At 40.9% G+C, this 20,070-nt stretch overlaps 1 protein-coding gene across 9 annotated transcripts in view; it reads right to left on the bottom strand.

The window, feature by feature from the left end:
* Window positions 1-1,644: 1,644 nt before the first annotated feature.
* usp2a (ubiquitin specific peptidase 2a) overlaps window positions 1,645-20,070 on the bottom strand; it is a 41,818-nt gene continuing 23,392 nt past the window's right edge. For 7 of the 9 annotated variants that reach the window (XM_016673385.1, XM_016673382.1, XM_007555956.2 and 4 more), the window contains 11 exons: window positions 8,137-8,187; window positions 7,320-7,443; window positions 6,980-7,091; window positions 6,730-6,840; window positions 4,868-4,932; window positions 4,641-4,744; window positions 4,373-4,453; window positions 3,192-3,270; window positions 2,928-3,032; window positions 2,697-2,817; window positions 1,645-2,172 (listed from right to left, as the gene is read on the bottom strand). In XM_016673385.1, the coding sequence (XP_016528871.1) occupies window positions 2,088-2,172; window positions 2,697-2,817; window positions 2,928-3,032; window positions 3,192-3,270; window positions 4,373-4,453; window positions 4,641-4,744; window positions 4,868-4,932; window positions 6,730-6,840; window positions 6,980-7,091; window positions 7,320-7,443; window positions 8,137-8,187 (1,038 nt within the window). In that variant the 3' untranslated portion in view covers window positions 1,645-2,087. Of the gene's footprint in view, window positions 2,173-2,696; window positions 2,818-2,927; window positions 3,033-3,191; window positions 3,271-4,372; window positions 4,454-4,640; window positions 4,745-4,867; window positions 4,933-6,729; window positions 6,841-6,979; window positions 7,092-7,319; window positions 7,444-8,136; window positions 8,188-16,868; window positions 17,359-20,070 lie in introns of those variants that run through there. The other 2 variants (XM_007555960.2, XM_016673389.1) reach the window with 2 other exon arrangements.

Raw genomic sequence — 20,070 nt, 5'->3', positions numbered from 1 at the left:
TTAATTATCACATCCACATGTTCATCCTGTATGTCTTGTTTGGATCCTGGCACTGATCACGAGTCCATAGATCAACTTGTTTTTCAAACTCAGTGTCTTTTGACCTTTGGCCTGTTTTCCAGAGTATTCCAAAAAGTCCTTTGTGTTTCAGACACTGCACACTCCCTTAACGATTTCTTTTGGTTTGTAATTTCTGTAACCTGGCAAAAAACATCACCTGGGCTCACAGCTACTGAGAAACGATTGCTTTCTGAAGGGATGGCCTCTTTTAAAGTTTAAAATTGTACTCAATTGCTAACGTTTGACCATGATGTATGTAATTTGCCATTTTGATACTATGACGCTAGGAGGAAATTGACGGCCCTTTTTCCACAACGCACATATAAAAAAGCCTTTCCAGCATCCCATTAAATCTTTTTTTAAAAGCTAACTAACCTCCAGTGGGACAAGAAAAGTGGCTTTGTCGTCCATCGTTGTTGTTTGTGGATGTTGCTTGTGTGTCAGAGTTATGGTCGTACCAGAAACGTGTGAATACAAGTGCTCTGGCCGGACCAAAACATTTTTAACATCTATGTAATTAATTGAAATTAACTCCCAGCCCTAGATCTGATAAACTGGAAGGTGGGATAATTTCTCTTTACAATGACTTTCTATGTAAATCTTTTATTTTATGATGGACTCCATCATATCACATGTTGCAGATGCAGTAGTGGGCTTGCTTCTTCACTTGTTTCTCAGAAAAAGCAACGTACCTACAGCTCTACATGAAGAACAGACCCAAATTCTTTAGCTATGCTCCACCTGTCCTCTAGTGGCCACTGTTACCAGATGTAATTGCTGCACCTGTTTCAGTCAGCAGAAGGAATTCCTCCTTTATGCCTCCCCCCCCCAAAAAAACAAAGACACATTGTAAAACCACTGTGTTGTCGACTTTTATTTATATATATATATATATGTATTTATATACTACTGCCACTGTTAAAAAGTGTGACTCATCACATCATCACTTGTAAGCATAAATAAGAACTTTTTTTCTCTCTCTTGAAACCTGGTAAATAAACCAACTGAAAACAGTTACGGGTCATTTTCAGCACCATTGAATAGTACATTCTCTATATTGCATCAAGATATAAAAATATACAGATCTAGTGTTTCGTCTTCTTGAAAACATTCTTTCTGTGTTGTTCAATGGTATGAAACAAGAGAGGAAGAAAAGAGCCAATCCCTGTTGATGAGGATTACCATTATTATTATTGTTTCCATGACCCCATCCTTACGAGAGCTTCACTGGACCGTCCGTCCGTCCAGTCATTCACAGCACTTTGTAAAGCATCAGTAGCAGCCACACGTGGGAGAAACAAAAGAAACAAAATACAAGTGAAACATTTAACGCTCACAGAGCCTCCGGCCCTCCCGACCGCTGTTAGCGACAAAGTGAAGAAGATGCTGATAGTCATGGGAGTGCTGCAGTGCAGTGGGAGGGGAAAAGGGGGCGCTGTGGGAGAACCAAGCAGCTGTAACCCTAACCATCTCTGTTCCAGTCGCTCTAAGAAAAGTTTATCCACATTTCAAAGTGGTGATAATGCTCAGGGTGCTGTGCTAATACCCTCCTCCCCCCATGCTCTGAATGAAAAACAAACATACTCAAAGGAAAAACAATGCAAGAAGTCAGGTTTAATCATCTGAGGCAAATGAGAAGATTAAGAAGAGTTGAAGGCGCAGTCAGGATGAGAGTTTGGTTTGCAGTGCATAGAGAGGGACTTCTGACATGGGTTCACCTGGTTGGTTGGTGCATTGGGGTTATTGCCCTGTTTTTTGTTTTTTTGTTTTTTTTGCTGCACACACACATACACACACAGTAAACACACGCCTGCAGTCAAGATGAGCATGACACAGCAGTAAGAACAGACAGAGAACAGAGCTGGTGGATCGGGGTTCCTGTGGAATCCATGGTGTTCTCTCCAGCTGCAGCTTCTCGGCTGCTAGGTGGGGAGTCATCATATGTGTTTGTGAGGAACTAATGTCCAAATATAAATGTCCGTCCGTCTGTGCGACAGCCAAAGCCGAGCCGCGTCCTTCGGGAGTCCTCACATCCGCGAGGACGTAGCGAGCTCGTAGAACAAGACGTAGGCGTCGCTGCTGCGCACTTGGCTGGACGACATTGGCGTTACTCTGAAAAGAAAGAGAGAGAGATCAATGAGGTGTGATCTACCTGGTGTAGACACTGTGCTTGCTGGGAGAGCATCTTTGCCGTTGTTGCTGTAGAGGAAACACTTGGATTGTTTAGAGATGATAATAACAGCCTTCTGTCTGGGAGCTTTTACACAGTAAAAAGCTCCCAGACTTATCATGTGATCAGATCTCAGTTTCCTGGATATAAACTCAAGCTGACGTTATCGGCAGGTCATTATCACGTCTGCTGATATTGTCCCTACTCAAATGCCTAAGCCGAGGTAATTATACATAGTTAGACAAAAACGTGGGATATTTGTTTTCCAACCTAATCCTGCTTTAAACTTCTCAATGACCTATCCGCTGAGTTCCCTGGTCTTCGTGATGCTGTTAATTCACTATTAGTATCTAATATATTTCACAAAATAGCTGGACTGGTTCTCAAACTGTGCGTTCACTCCTGTATGTAGGAATGTTAAACTACAACCTGACAAATCTCTTCCTGCGTTGGTGTTCAAACCCACCTGGAGTCGTTAAAGGTGTACCATTCTCCCGAGCTGGGATTGCGACAATAGGCTGTGTAGTGACCTCCCATGGTTGTGCCTGAGTGGTTGGACACTGCATACAGGTTATATACTGCATTTGCTGCAGAGAGGAAGAAAACAAAATAAAAGTTAGCTAAAAGGTTGCTGGCGAACTAATATGGCGTCATGTTTAATTATATGAAGAATGGAATGAAAGGGGAAAGAGCTTACTGCTGTTTTCAGAGGCAAACTCTCGAAGGTCGAGGTCCTTCATGGGGAAGTTAACAAAGGTGGACAGTTTGCTGGTTCGTCGTGCCTCAGAGAAGCGTTTCAGGTCTGCAGTGGAAGGAGAGTCAAGGAGCAGTTGCTTTTTGAATCCCTGCTCCCGCTGTCAGAAGACTTAAATGCAACACGCTTTCTCTGTATGATTAAACAAACTACTGGGGTTTTCTAGGCTTCCGGCAGCAAAAGGTCCATGGCAGAAGGAAAGGATACGCAGCACTAGAATCTTGGGGAACTTCTGTATTGTGAACTTCTTTGTGCACCTCCTCCTGGCTTTACATCTGTAGCATGTCTGCAAAGAGCAAGCAGAGGAAGATGAGTCATTAGCTGCAAACAGCTGGAACAAACAGCCGATCCAACACCTTTAGATCCACAGGTGTTGGATCTAAAGGTGAAACGGAAACATAAACTCTAAGCTCTAAGTAAGTAAGTAATTACACTTTATATTTATATAGCCACTTTCACAAGTTAGAAACCACAAAGTGTTTTACAAAATACAAGACTTAAGAACACAGAAGACAAAACAGAGGGAGGGATAATACAGCATAAATGTGACATAAAATAAAATAAATTGAAAATAAAGCCAATCTGAATAAATGTGTCTTCAGTTGCTTTTTAAAAGTATTAAGAGAATCAAAGTTAGAGCATTCCACAGTGTGGGCCCACGGCCATAAAGGCTTTCATCCCCTCTGGTCTTAAAATGAGTGCTTTTACTGTATTAAAAGCCTTTGACTGGAAGATCTGAGGCTTCCAGTCCATCAGTTTTGCTCCATAAAAAAAGGGAAATGAGCCTTTAAAATGTGCAGCGTTCACCAAACGGAGCTAAAACGGGATAAAAACTCGGAATGTGTGCAGCTAATACATCTGCTGATATAAAACATATTACAAGGTAAAAATACAGCAGGAGAAATTGCTTGGACAAGCTTCGGTGAGGAGGTTGGTTCCTCATGGAGGACATCAGATGAACTACTTGGTGTCCATCATTGCAGCATTTTAAACTCATATCTGAACGTCACTGAAAACATTTTTATACTATTTCAGATAGATACTCACTTTAAGAAAAAGCTAACTATTATGGTAAAATTATTCAGCTGCCACATAGACAATGCCTCAGGGATGGTACAGCAGCACCCCCTGCTGGTCTTTGTTTGCCAGTAACATTTGTTTATATTAGTTGCTATTATTGTTGATTTTATTTGATCTAAAACACAAAATGTGCAAATTCTGTATTTATTTAGTGTTTTATGTGTAAATACACATCAGCTTGTGTTGAGGCATCGTAGTTACTACTTCTGATTTTGTCCTGCATAAGACTTTCAGAACTTTCTTCCACTTGATCAGTGAGTTTCCAACATGACATTAAACTGTATCCAGTCGTTGCCATGGATACCTACCGGCTTCTCATCCCCATCGAGGACGTCCTCTTTGGTGAAGAGCCGCATGCAGTCCATCAGACTCACCTCGCCGTAGCCCTTCTGAGCACAAACACAGATGCATTCACATAAGCAAGCACCAAAACAGACGTAGAATAAAAGCCCACAGAGCAAAGCACACAGAGAGACGGGAGAGAAACCAAAGAGCGTGTGTTAGGACTAGTAGATAGTAAAATAAGTCTCTGCACTTACTGGATGCAGAAAATAGTGTGTGTTTGTGTTGTCTAACCTTTGTGATAGGCAGAGAAAGATCCCAGAAGGGATCGAACACAGTGGAGCAGAAACCACAGTGGCTGCAGGTCAGGGAGCTCTTCAGCTGCCCCACAAACACATCTGGAACAGAGGAAAAGTTGACAGCAAATAAACCTCTGAGGTCAGGATTAACAAACAGGTCCAGTCTGCCAGAGATCACCTGACACGTCATCAGAAAAACAATAAATCCACTTTTTGACTCACCAACTATTTTACTATCCTCTCTTTCCAAATATTTACTCCACATCTTCTTCCCCTTTTCTTCATCTCTGTAAGCAGAACAGGTGTTGTTGATTTATGATGGGAGCATGTTGGCAGAAAACTCATATATGATAAACATGAAGAGATATTTTCTTTGAGGTCCCTGGAGCATAAATTACGGATGCAACGACATATCAACACACGTATTTATTCAAAACAAGTCTTTTTCTGCTATGAACAATTAGACTTTTTTGTTTGTCTTTTGGTGATGCTGTGGGCAGATTGTGGGAAATTTACGTCAGAGAAATTCTTTGGTCTGGAAAAAGGTCAAGCAGAGCGGAAGGCAGGAATCTCACCAAAGGGGATAAACAAAGACGTTAAGGGCTTCATAGAGTTTAAATAAAGTAAATACAGTCCTCCTACGGATGCAGGAATCACGTTGGCGGTAATCAAAATCAGCTTTCATCTGTGACTGCTTTGTAGATACTGCAAAATCCGATTTTTCTCCTGGTCATTAAATGTTCTCCAATGCCCTTTGTTTTAGGAGTTCAGTACAAATCTAATAAAGGGCAAACACATGATTGGATGCATAATTAAGGGCAACTTTGTAATCCCTTACTTTTTTTTTGTTTTTCAAAACTTCTACCTCAGAGAAGAACAGCGCAGCAGCGTATTTTTCCTCATATGGTTTTTATTCCATTTAATTGTGGAATTGAATCAGAATTGACAAAAATCAACATCACAAACAAACAAAGCCAGAATCAGTCAATAAAACCCTGATGAGGTGCCTCTGCAGCTGCCGCATAGATATGCACCTTAAGAAGTGCATATCTGTGCCACTTCTTAAACTTTCTGCTGATCTAATTAAAACTTTTTTCTATGAACAAGTGGGAGGTGTCACGTCATGCTTATTAGTTTAATGTCAGCATTGCTTTATGTCTTAAAAGTGATGCTTTGTGTTCAGCTGAGGCTCCGCTGGCAGAAAAAAACAAGTTTTGTTCTTTCAAAGCTGCATAACAAATGATGCAGAATGTAACGAGTGCACTGCCTGTGGAGAAACTGCTTGTTATCCATAGATAAACATGAACCCTCAGGAGCAAGTTGAGGGTTGCACCTGACTCAACGCATAGTGTTGATTAGGTGAACACATGGGACCTGACCTACTTTACCTCCAACATGTAGTTGACACAGTTCATTACCATGAGCGACATGTGAGGCTAATGAAGACTTTATGATTCGTGTTATCCTGAGGAGCACCAACCAGGCTTTTTCATTGGCCGATACCAATTTCCTATTTTGTTTAAGCTTTTTCCGCAAAGATTTGAACAGGACTTGTAGTATATGTGCAGTATATTTGGTCCATGCCTACTGAAACTGGAGATCAGAGGGTGTATGTTGCAGTATCAGATTGTTCACAGATTTTCCTATTTGCAGAGTTTTCTGTGGACGTGACTCCAAATTATTCATGGAGATTTTTTTCATAGAGCTCATCTAAAACATACCTAAAAAAATGAAACTTGGAAAGCTGCATATAAAGGTATATTTGGTGTTTGAACTATTAAAATAGACAGTAATAAGCTTTTTACTTTTGGGTCTCAAGTATTTGAGGTGGCTGTGATCCCTAACTCTCACAAACCCTGGTGGTCCACATATGCAGCAGACAAATGTTCCTAAGGTTCTTTGTATTAAGTTTAAATGGGAGTTTTCAGCTTTGACGCATAATGAACAGAGAAACAGAATCAGAATTTTCACTATTTGTTCTCTCAGTTGTTGCTCAAAGCTGTTCGAAGGAAAATGGCTGATTTTTGATAGTTTGCTGATTGTTCCTTCACTAATTTTGCACTTATGATTGTCTGTTCACTTACAGCAGGTGGTCAAAGTCCTCCACGGTGCCCCTCGGCCTCACAGTGACCCTGTTGACTTCGTTATGCAGGCCGTCCAGCAGGAAGCGCAGGAACTCCTGAGCATCCTGTTGGCTGCAGCACACCAGCAAGAATCTCTGTTACATACATTCTCTTTCTCATTTAGAAACATGCAGAAGTTCCTCAGTACGTTCCTGCACGTCTATCAATACCGCACAAAAACAAATGAGCATTATAAAGTAATGCAACATACTTGTATCCTACAAATCTGGGAGCGTATCTCTGGATCTGTGTTTTGAATTCAGAAGGGCTGACCGCCTCGCTGCTGGTCGACGTCCACATGATCTGGATCAGCTTAGCAAATTCTACCAACACACAAATACGGACGTTAGTCGCATGACAGAAAGAAAACATCCAATCACTGATAACTAATTTTGCCCTTTTTTAACTTTAGCACACCATCACAGGGACGTTTTACCTCTTTGTTAAAAAAGTATCTACTTACACGCAGATCTAATTCAGAGCAAAACAGCTGCTGTGTGTGAGGAGTGTTTGTTCTGGACTCTAGGGGGCCTGTGTGACTCATGTCTCACCTTCCATGAGGGCTGTGTTGGTGCGGCTGTTGTTGTTAAGGTCTCTGCGGTGCGAGTTGTGCAGGCAGTAGTCACGCAGGCTCTGTGTGTTGCTCAGACACTGCAGGATACTGTTCATGAAACACTGTGGGGAAAACGGCAACATAAAACAGAGGAAAAGATGCCCCCCAAAAAATGTCCCTTTAGACGTACTGATCACGTTTTACATCAGCATCATTTCATTTTACAGATTTTGCCACATTGTGAAATGTTTCTGGAAAACACCCCTGAACTGTTTAGCTCCCCCATCTCACATCCGGTATAAAGACCGATCACACACATGGGAGCATGACAAGTGTGCAAACAGCTCCCGTCATGTGCCTACATAGATCACGTGCGATTTGGTGAGATCAAACCAGCAAGAGAGGCAGCAAACGATCAGAACGTCTGATTGAGTTACAGAACACACTCTCCATTTATTTCAGGAGTTCTCCGTCTGCCCTGTTGCCTAGCAGAGACTGTGTCGACCCACCAGACAAACGGCTCCTATAATTTACACAAGCAGGATTTTAGGACAACCCCAGTGAATCGGATAAGAAAGGCACGAGATAAAAACCATGATATCTCCCTGCCAAAGGGGAAATCTGTCTCGTGACGCTCTATCCAGTTGCTGTAAGCGTGTGACTTTGCCTGGAAAATTAAGCGTAAACTGCTATTATGAGCCCTGTTATTATGTGCTTTACGTTTAACACCCTGTTTAGACTTTTATTTTGAAATACGAAATTAAGTAATTCTTGAGTTACTCTGTTGTGATGACAGAGGCTGGGAGTTTACTTACAGTATTTCCTAAGTTCTTCAATCCAACCAGGCCTTGGGCACTCTTTGAGTTCTGGAAAAAATAAACACAGAAGAAAAATAACATTTTTAGATAACCTAAATATGAGCATCTTGACCAGATGGGTTATGTGTTCTGTATGAATCTGGACTCTACAGGGGATAAAGTAATGTTCTTTCTGCAAAGATACGGCGTTTAAAGGAATTTCAGATGTTCCCACAGAGATCCTGCTGGGTTGATTTAGTTTGAGACAAAAAAATCCATAAATCTGCCCACTGCAGGTGAGTGAGGGCATGCTGTTGCTCTGGAACTGACAGACAGGTGAACCTTCCTGCTGAGCATTATTCTGGCACCAGAACGTGTTGTTTTTTTTTTTTTTTAAATCTCACAATTTCACTTGCTCTCTTGGCGCTGCCTACCAGATGGCAGAGAGCTGATCAACAACAGAGGGTGTCATGGAAACACTGTAGTTTAAGGGTTTTTTCATTTTTTTAACACTCGCTTTCCCCATAGCAACAAAACCCAAAGCACAGCGCAACACGTGACGATTTCATAAAATCAGCAAATGGCCTGAAATGCTTTAGAGAACTTATGTCATCAGTTGGTGCAGTTACATTTCATTACATAAGTTGAGTTGTTACATAATTGAGCAGCTAAAGAAGAGCTAATAACGAACACAGGGGTGGATAAGAAATCCGCTGGTGTGCTTGACAACGAAGCAGAAAATATCAGATGACTCAACCTGAATTCATTTTTCACCGGCGTTCGTGGAGGTCTCACCGTTTCTGTTTTAATACCTGTGACAATATGCAACATTACCTGCACCACCCATTATTTTATGCATAAAAAGAAGCTACCTAACAGTGAAGACATGAAGTTGGCACGATGTTCAGTTATTCTTGTATTTTCTGGGCTTTGAAAGCAACTGTGCAGAGCTGGCAGCCTCACACCGGTCACCTGATCTCGCCCGCGGCTGAAATCTATCTCACTCACATGCTTCTTGTTCCCCTCGCCTGTGGTGTAGCTCTCTCAGAGCACCATGCAACAGGACCACCATGAAAACGGGCCAAATCCAAGGTGAGGCCACACAAGGCGTCTGGTCATGTCACTGTAAACTGAGCGTGAGAGCTTCCAGGGTTTTTAGAGCATTAACTCTGACGAAGTGACACAGAACTGTACGTACAACAGCTGGTTATCTTATTATGGGAACAAAGAGAGACAAAAAAAAGTGCAGTTTCTTTTAAACACAAAGGTGAACTGAAGTGCTCACACGTGAAACACTGTGACCTCAGAAACAGAGCTTGAGAGGCCGCACAGATTCACAGGCAAACATGACAAACCACCGTTCAGACTTGGTGACCTTGCTGACATGGGGGACTTGTCATCAGAGACGACCAGTTGTAAAACTATCGGCACTAACACGCTCTCTGAGGGGCAGCGTAGTCTGCAGTGCATCAGCAGCAGTAATTAAACCATCTGGAATTAAAGGATATCACATCTGATGTATCAGTGCTGGGTTCTCCCACATGTTGCAAGCTTTACACACCAAACATTCAGAGATAGGATTAGTTGGTCCCAGAATCTGAAGCTAGCTTCTCTTTAAAACCACTTTAATACCAAAAATTCACTTTTTTATCAATTTTCCCAGTTGTATCGGGTGATTACTTACAGAAAAGCCAATCAGTATAAAAAGCTGCAATTTTAGAGAAGCTGAAGGCCTTGTACATGCGTAGCTGCATCTTTATAATAACAAACATCTCTGCCATATTGTTTTGAAAAATCATTTCGAACACACAGGGCCATTTTCAGAAAAGTTTTCATCCACATGATCTCGCACAAATATGCCTCTGAGTGTTGCTTTAAACATGCCAAACGCAAAGAGGGCGGCGCCCTCCCTCTAAAGAGATCCGCCGCTGAGCTCGATGACGTCCACATGATTGGAAGAGAGTTCGGTGCATTTGTCCCTAATGTGAGCCTGCAGCTCATCTAGTTATAACAACTGCCTCAAAAAGAGCTTTTTACTCTTACATAAATAACCTCCTGCCATCTGTCTCTTGCAGAGAAGCAGTGCAGAGTTGATGTGGAGGAGGGAAAAAAAAAAAAATTCCTCCGTTTAATTAACTATGGCTTATCTAAATCCTCCTTTCTGTTTATTCCCTGCAGTGAGGCGAACAGATTATTAGCTCTGGTGGAGAAAAGTGAACACAGAAGCGGACACATCCTGTCCATCACAGGCCGACTGATGAACATCTCGGCTCTACTCCGTGTTTGTTTTTTCTCCGCACACACCAAGCCCCACCGCTGGAGCGAGCGCGTCTCCAATCTGCTGCATTCTGCTGAGTGACGCCACAGTCGGCCCCCAAAATAGCAGCTCAGATTTTAGTAACTGTGCTTGTCCACACACAATTGGCTGATCGTTCAGTGGACCGTCGGACGTCAGGACGGTCACGCAAACGTCTCTGTCTCTGTGGCAACGCCCCTTTCTTAAAACTTTTCCCCAAAATTTGTGGGAGAGAAAGCTACCGGAGACTATGACATCACAGCAAAGTGTGTGACTCAGAGTGTGTGTGTGTGTGTGTGTGTGTGATAATGAGAGTTCAGAGTAGGTGGAAGTGTCAGCGAGCAAATGGGAGCAGATGTGATGCGCTTTACACCCGGAATGAAGTCAGAGCGAGGCTGATCACAGAAAACAGAAATAATCCGATTAAAAAAAGAGACAACTGATGGCATTACTGCTGGTGAGTTACGAAGCAGGACCCTCCTTGATAACACTCTTTAATTAATGTAAGAAGAACATTTCCATGTCTTCAGTTGTGAAACTCTGCCTGGTAATGAAAGTCACTTGTGTCTTATTTTATGTTCCGTCTTGTGTCGAGCTGACAGACTGTAACATGGAATTACAGCCCTTAGTTATTAAGTCTTTCTTTATTGAGCAGTGTGTCTAACAGCATCTGTGTGTGGGATGATTCAGGAATGCCTGGCTGCTGCTATGCTTCCAGCTTGCGGCACAGCAATAAAGAAGGATAAATATGTTATGGTAATCCTGCTCTCTTTTTCCATACTCAATAGGATACTGGGTATGGATTTAAGGCCAAGCACATGTGAAATTTATTTTGTTTCCTGGAGCTTAATTTAGTTAAAACCACATTAGGCACAGGCAATATGGACTTAGAATTTTTATCACAGTATTTGTGGTATTATAGTGTCAACAATAAAAAGGATGATAATGTATTACTTCATTTTTAGGTAACTGTATGGTTGTAAGTGCATGTCAGCATTTATAAAGTCACAAAAATAAATAAAAATACTCCCATTTAAAATATTCTTCTTCAGAATGCCAGTTAATTAAAGAGGTGTTATTTATATCACTAAGCTGCACACAGTCACTGCATCTAACTATATTTTTAAAATGTAACTGATATTCATTGATGCTCCTGTGGAACAAGCAGTGGAAAAAATTGTAATAAATAAATAAATAAATAAATAAATTTCCAATAACAGTGTCAGTCTTTTTTTAGCATCAGTAATTGAAATGTATCAACACAACGTAAAATCAAAATTCTTAACATGATAAGAAATTATTCATGATAAGTTCTTATGTACAATAAATGCCCAACACTTGAGAAAATGAAAAGATTTCCATCATAAAGATATTTATGGATGCCTACATATGGTCAAAAGTTCTTAGAGCTTAGCTATGGGCTAACCTAGCGGTGGGTGAGTCTTCTTTCAGAAGCACTACAAGAGCAAAATCTCTCTTGTCAATACTGATTATTGTAGTTATAAAAGAGAACTGGTTATAATGAGTATCAACAGGCCAAATAGAACCAGAGATCAGTACCTTTCTTGAGTAAAGGCATAGAAAGGGCAGGACACAGTTCATGACATGTAAGTTCTAATCTTCCAGGGTGGATAATACATTTTGCACACAGAAGAGAATAACTATGCTCTTTTCATAAATGTCAGAAGCCGCTCAGGCAGCCAGCGTGTTATTTTTGAAAGGCTACTCAACGGAGGCTGAAAGGCATCACAAAAAAAAAAGCTGCATTAAAGCCAAGCAGGACTGCTCTCTCTAAAGCTGGGAATAAGAGACAGAGGAAATGTCCCTCTGGCGGACAGCCAGGTCTACGGAGGTTAAAATCTGTCCGTCCACTGTGCTTCAGTGAATCTCAAAGTGTGGGACCGCTGGTAGTGCAGGAGAGGAAGTAAAGGGTCAAAGCAAGGTGAGGAAAAAGGAAGGGATGAATAATCTTTGATGGTGGCTTGGCTTTTTGGCTGGACTTCACAGAAAATCAGAGGAAGTCAACATCAATAACAAATCCCCCTCCCCAAAAAAACTGAAGGTTGGAGATTTTCCCCTGCCCACTCATCTTCATCACTCACCATCAAGTGTGTTAATACTGAGTATAATCTGAGGAATTCAGCATAAAAATGACTGACGTATCTTCAGTAAGCTTCAGTAATCAGTTGATACTGATATAAATGTGGAAACTAAAGGTTATGAAACTCTCTTGGTTCTAAGGTAACTATGCTAATAATGACTGACTTTGGGCGTTTTGACCTATATACTACCATCTTAAGCTAACAATTTTTTTCTGCTTATTAATATAAAGATGACAGAGTGCCTCAGCTGGACTGCAGCTGCTTCCTGGCAATCTGAGCCTTGTTGAGGCTGGAGAAGGTGTGAGAACATAACAAGCACAGAGGACAAGCTAATGAGCTATAAGCTAATGACCCCTCGAGGGAGTGGTATATTTAGGACGACAGTTTGGGACAAAGAAGCATTCTACTCCTCTCTGTGTCACCTTATTTAAGTCCAGTATCAAAATCATAGTTGTTAAACAAGCTGGCCTTTCATTTCTATAGAAAAATCAAAGATTATTTTTTTGCAAGCTAGTTTTTGACTGTTTCAGTTTTTGTTTTGGACAAATAACAATACAAGTGGCACAATATAAATAAATGAATGAATGTGATACCTGGTTGAGCTAACAAAAATAAAGTCAGAGGAAGCACATAGATAAAAGAAGCTACTAAGAGGGAAATGCATTTTCTCTAAGATATTGCTACACTCAGGCTGCAAGATAGTAAGAGAGCAAGACTTTCAGCAGGTACCAGGAAGGCCAAATGGAAGGTTTTTTCTGTTTTCTGTTTTTTTTAAGTTGCAATTTTTGTCTGCCATGGAACATAATGAATTTGGAAATATGTAGAAAATTAGAGTAAGGATCAACAGTCTCTTAATGAAAAAAAAAACACAGAGATGAATTCTTACAGTTAGAGAACATGTCCCCATTAATCAGGCATATGACTAAACATGCTAAAAGCAAAAATGCTAACTAAGTATTTTGTTTGTCTTTGCAAGAAAATATTCTTTAAAATAACTGCTCTCACACACAGCAGGATAATGCTCCTGATGTAATTAATTAATGAGTGCTCATGACAAGAAAGTCAGAAAAAAAATACAACTGCTGTTCATTCATTTTGTATCATCTTGCATTATAGTATAGAGAAATCTGGTTTGGAAGAAATTGGTGTTAGGAGGTCAAAGCCATAAAAAAAAAAACATGGAGTAGAGGTCCTTTTTAGATCTTGTCGGTGTCCAAACACAGTAAATCTGTGAAACATAAACACCACATGTATGCAAGTTGCCAACAATCAAAGACGATGAATCAAAAATGATCCAACAGAAGCATTGGAATTAAAAATATTGGTGTTATGTTTCTAGCAAGCTTCAACAAACAATAACAAGCTCATCCCTGTGTCTCTACGGGCTGTTAACCAAACTTCACACCTTCAGCAGGATGCTTGGCTCCACCTGGCAGCCCTGAATGCCAACTGCTGATTGGCTGGCAAAACAATGTGAACGTAAGCAGCAGAACAGTCTGTTCTGACCTGACTATCTGTTTGGCAGTCCCTTAAAAACAGCCCATCTTGTGATCTTTGAGCAACTGTCTTTGTCAACTTTCTCCCATGTGAGTGAAGGTGACACATCCTAGCACTTTTAGCTGTGTGAGTGTTTTATTTCTCTCAGTGGGATGCAATCCGTCACAGCAGATCACCGAGTTACTGTGCACATGAGATGGGGACGATACAAATTAATATGTAACTCTGCAAGCCAATGTGCTGCCTTCTTGGCCAGAAACACCCTTTAACCAGTAGATTTAGAGCAGAAATCACAGCATCGCTCAGTTAACCAGCAGGAAGCATGTGACAATACAGCAGCCCACTGGTTTCTTATGTAACTACTGTTCTGTCTCTGCTTCACACATCTTCAGAGGAATGCACGGCTCTACAAGACAAACACACACAGAGCTGCTAGAGTTAACTACGAACTGACAGGCCCATGTTAACAATATGCTGAAGGCTGAAGCCCAACACCAACCTGTGTTTAAGCACAACATATCTATAAGTGAGCGAGTAGAAAAAAAATCAACCATAACTCAAAACATGACAGCTTCAGCAAAATTGAAATTAGTGATGAACGCGAACAGCTTGATTGGCTCTGACGTGCCAGTCAAAAACAAACAAACAAAAAAAAAAATCAATCTATGCAGACAGTGAACCCGTCATACTATTCATACTGACTACAACATAGAGTGGAAGTTGTTACTGCAGGAAGAGGGTTCAAAGTTAGATATTTTTCCTATCAGCTAGGTGATAAAGTTTCTGAAATAAATGTGCTTTTCAGTAATATTCTAATTTATTGAACGGGTTTGCACACTCTGCATGCCAATTATATGTCAGGTAAGTGGGGTGGACTTTGACTGCTTCTGGTGAAGAATTGGGCATCTCTGATGCTAAATTTCATGCAGAGTGAAGAGTGGTGGAGACATAAAATGAACTAGAAAATAGTGAAAAATGCTGGTTAATTGCAACCGATATAATTACTGCAATATCCAACATCATTAGCATAACTGAATATTCTATCAGTCTGTTAATGATCCAATTTCGTCCAAGCACGTTTTTGCTCTTTAAACATGTGGTTGTCACAGGATATGCTGAATTTGAAATAGCTGATTATAAAAAATTAAGGCTGAGAAATATTAAAAAACCATAAGGCTGAGATGTTGCTGAATACTACAATAATGATATTGATTTTGATTAACACATATTTGCCTTTAATGATCTTGATCACTGGGATCTAAATCAGATCTGCACAAAAGAGATGGAGAAAGTTCATTCAACTGGCCAATTAAAGCAAGTGAACTCTGGTACATGGCTGCAAACTGTAACATTTACCAAATATTGCATCCTGTCAGTCCTTCGGGATTGCAATATTTTATATACACTCATACTGTGATGAGCAATGAAATTATGTAAATTGTGCAGGAAAAGTGACCGTTCATGGGAGGAAAGCAGAAAAAAATAAAAAAATCATGCTGTTCCTAAAGCGAAATCATAAAATTCTGATCAGTTTAGCTCCAATCCAGAGAAACAGTCTGGTTAGTTCAAATGTAGCTAAAATAACCTGATATTGTTGTGCATCCAATGAACTTCTGTGGAGGATATGTCGGAAAGCTGTGGCAGACAGCTGGCTTGAACCTTGGAGCCTTCAGAGTTGGTGCACCGTGACACCGGCGAGGACACAAGGCAAAAAGCAGCCATTTAAAAAGCACAGACACCAGAGAGACATTCAGGACACGTTTCCTTGTCAACGTGCATGCCGAGGCTTGTAGAGAAGGAGGTACAGAGGACAAACAAGGGGCACAGAAGGACAGGGAGACGGTGACAGTAAAATAGACAAACGTGCCAAGCTGCTGCGCCTGGCCAGCGCTGAAGTGTGTTCTAATGTAATTTCTCATTACATAACAAAAGCTGGCACACAAAGGAGCTCCACTCCACACTGTAGTCCTGGAGGTCACATGCATACACAAGTGCACACTCTTTCAGCTGCAAGGTGATCACATTTTCAGCATTTTTATGTACTGGTTTGTTCCTTTTTTTTCGCCAGAAAAAGTACAAAAAAACATGCATCTTCTGGTGTCTATGTTAACAATCAATGCATTTAAATCGCATCTGTCAACATAAGATGGAGAAAGTCAGATTTATCTTTTCAGCCAAATTATATATACATTGAAATTAACCCAGTTATCAGCCATCTGGTTCCACTTTAGGTATTCCAGCATGTTCCTAATCCACAGCTCCGGTTCTCTGAACATTATGTTCTCAAATCTTTTACTCATCTAAACACTCAGCTGCGTCTCCCCTACAAACGGAGGGAGCTATCACACATATCATTAACAACGCAAAGCATACATAAAACGTGAGCGAGAAGGAGGTCACATCTGTATTTATTTCCCTTCAAGAGGCACACAGGAGCGGTGTATGAGAGGGATTACAGTGCGCTTATATAAGCAGTGACCTGCCTGTGCAGGCCCACTGATCCTGGAACAGCTCAGAGCGGCTTACCCCTGCAAAAAGACTCACTTGTTCGTTCAACTGACTCCATGACGTTCTCATGGCCAGTGTTGGTGACCGGACTTTACATCGAGTGACATGCACAGTACACCAAAGTTTGTACCTCCACACATGAATCTCAGCCTAACAGAATGTGAGAAATTAGTGAGCTTCTACAGCCAGATAGTGTACCGAGACGCGAGTTATTACACAAGAACATATTTCACACAGTCATAAGACATGCCTTATGAGCTCACAAATAGGAACAGCTCAACACAAAGCAGCTATAATTCTCCCTACTGCTGAGCAGAGCCTGTGAAGTTTTTTTCCCCCCGTCTTACCTTTGCTTGATTTATCAGGAGCCCCACGAACGTTGACACCAGCACCGACCCCGACATGCTGCCCTTCCTGCGCATCTCTTGCTTAAGAAACGGAAAGGCGGCTGCGGGAGGCTCCTCCGGCACTGTGACCGTGTAGGACTGTCGCATGCTCGGCATGCCGGCGGGAGGACAGACGTCTTCTACCGGAGCTTCGTGTTCAAGCGGCAGCGGAAGCCTGCGCTGCTTGTCGTTGTCTGGTCTCGCGACGTTCACACGTTTAATGAAAAACTCACCGGCGGCTCTCTTTCATTCATTCACTAACATTACGTAGAGACGTCACAAATCACGCCAAATACACAGAACCTGTAGCAGTACCTACGCTATAATAACACTGAGGTAAAAGGAGCGTGTAAACCAGAGAAAAGGTCCAAAAAACAGACTGCTGTATCATTCACTGTACGGCTCCATTCAGTGAAGCTGGTCTGGAAATAGCAATAGACGCGTATTTGGCTCTGATTCCGTTTTATAGGACTGCAGGTCCTCCTCTTTAAAGTCAGCCTCCAACAAACGTCAGAGACCGCCTCCGGACATGCTCCTTACGTCACACATCATCTCCATGAGCTGATGTACTGATGCTGGGTCCAAGGAGACTACTCATCTCCTCCAGGCTGAGCGCAGAAACGACTATTATAGAAAAATGCGCCACCAAGACAAAGCCATACAAGGGGCAGCGCTGTGAAAAACTTTTGTATTTCTTTCTTTTTTTTGCGTGTTTTCATACTTTTATATAGAACAAAAAAATTGTAATATTAGATGAAGACTCACTTTATCTAATATGAAGTGTGTAATCAAGAGTAACCAGTAACAGAAAAAAAAATATTTTAAAATGGTTAAATTTTATAATGACTAAAACCTTTACAAATCAACATGGCCCTTTCTGAAAACAGCTAATGCCCCCAAAATTTAACTACAGGTTGTTGTGCCCTTGGTGGAAACTTGTCTTGACCTTGAAGGGATAAACTAATAACTGGAAATTCTTCTTCAGATTACATTTTAATAAAAAGTAGACTTAATGGTTTTGCACTAAAAAGGTCCAGGTTTTAAATCTCAGCCTGAGGCTTTTTTTTATGGAGTCGGCATGCTCTTCAAGTGCTTGCATGAGTTCTCTCTGGTACTCCAGCTTCCTATCACAAACCAAAAATATGACTGTTAACTTAATTAATTACTCCAAATTGTGGTTAGGTATGAGTGTATGTGTACATGATTGTTTGTCCAGATTGTCATAGTGTTGCCCTTTGATGGACTAGTGGCCTGTCCTTAGTGTACACCACCTCTAGCCCAGCGATTGTTGGAGATGGGTACCTGCCCTCTCCTATCCTCCCATGACTCCCCAAGGACCGGCAAATACCAAGTACAGATAAAATATGGATAGGTGAATCAAGTCATGTAGGTCCAAAAAAAAAAAAAAAGCTATCCCATTTCTGAGTAGAATTGGTTTGCTGCAGCGATCAATTCTTCAACTTCTTATCTTTCTGTTTTTTTATTTTTTTATTTTGACAGATCAGCTCTAAGGATAATTTGCTTTGTTTATATGAATTCTACTTAAGACACCTTTAGTACTACCAGTTTCACCTCTATCACCCTTGGAGAACCATGAGAACATACAGAGTAGTTAAATGTTGGGCACAATAGATGGGTCCAGTGGTTTTAAAATTAGACTCTGCATCTTCAGAGGCAGTCTTTTTTCAGACTTGGGTGACTCATCAGTTGGCCAAACAATAGCAAGGCTTGAGTGGGAGTTTATTTCAGGCTATAGTAATAACAAGTTGATCATTGTTCCAACACTGTCCAAGAGCAGTCTGTATCACATAGGTTTCAGCTGTACGTTCATTTAAAATTTAAATGTAACTATTGAAGGTGCTGTTCTTACCCAGACATAAAGGACAAAACTTTTTACTTATTAACATCTCTGACACTGAAGAGTGAGATAAATCATCAAAAGTGCAAAATCAATAATCATTTTATTTTATTTAATTTAGCAGATTATAGGTTTCATGAAAAACAAAACAAACAAACAAAAAAACTACGGTATTCAGTGGTATAATGTACACTTGAAGTGAACAAGGACACCAGAAGGGAAGTGAGGAAGGAAAGGAAGGAGGCTACTTTTAGACAACAAGATAGGGAATACACTTTGGAAAAAGTAATATTTTCCAAACCCAAGTTTCTGACTGTGACTAGAAATGATTGGTGACCGAAGAATTACCCTGCCCTTCTAAGGGGACTCATATTAGGAGCATCATGGTGCATTGGGACAACTGCTGTGTTCCAAGACAGAAAAGGTTACTGGTATTTATCCATGGATAATTTTAACAGAACTGTTGACACTTCTGTGTACAACTTCTTCTAAAGGCATAGCGCGCCTGTTAAACAACACCGGAGGTGTTGTTTAACAGGAAGTTGAAGCGACATATGTTACACGCTGCTCCCCTCCCAAGGCCTGCTTGGTCTCCTATAGTACAGAAGGAATATTATTTAATCAAAATATCCTCCAAAAAATAAAAACACACTGTTGTTTCATTGGTCGGATCAGGTAAGGAGAATTTTTTGAATCTCTTAAAGGTACGTGTTAATTGCCACAGAGCCCATGTTATGTCATTTCCTATTATTAAAGAAGAAAGGAAAAAATTATGATATGCTAGATGACGGGATTGTCAACCACCAATGAAAAACATTATGAATCAGAAAAGAAAAATAACAATTGCGTGCTTGGGTTAGATATTTAGCAGAGTTTAAATGGTGAGCTACAAACATAATCAATTTAAACTTTTTTCTGTGTGAGCTGAACATAGGAGTAGCTCTTGCGAAAGGTTAACTTGGAAAACACTGTATACTTGACACCAGAACACATTGATGAAACAGCAAAAGATATTAGCTGTCTCTTGACTTGTTTACCTGGGTCAAGAGGACACTCATCAATATGTCTCAGATAAAGTATCATTGAGTGCTCAAATTTTCCCACGCAAGTAAACAAGTGAGTTAAGAGACGAGGTGACAGAGGTTGGATCTGAGTCAGAAGGACTTGCTTTTTAAAGCTGTATTTGATTTATCTTAGAGGTTGGAGCTCGGAGACAGGAATAACGTCACACCTACGTTGGAAACCTCATAGTTGCAAGATGGAAAACAATGGGATTGGCTAATAATCCTGGTGGCTAACTGCTTA

This window comes from Poecilia formosa, unplaced genomic scaffold (assembly GCF_000485575.1).
Source record: "Poecilia formosa unplaced genomic scaffold, Poecilia_formosa-5.1.2 Scaffold74, whole genome shotgun sequence".
NCBI classification, from domain to species: domain Eukaryota; kingdom Metazoa; phylum Chordata; class Actinopteri; order Cyprinodontiformes; family Poeciliidae; genus Poecilia; species Poecilia formosa.
This window is presented reverse-complemented; position numbering and strand designations above follow the sequence as displayed.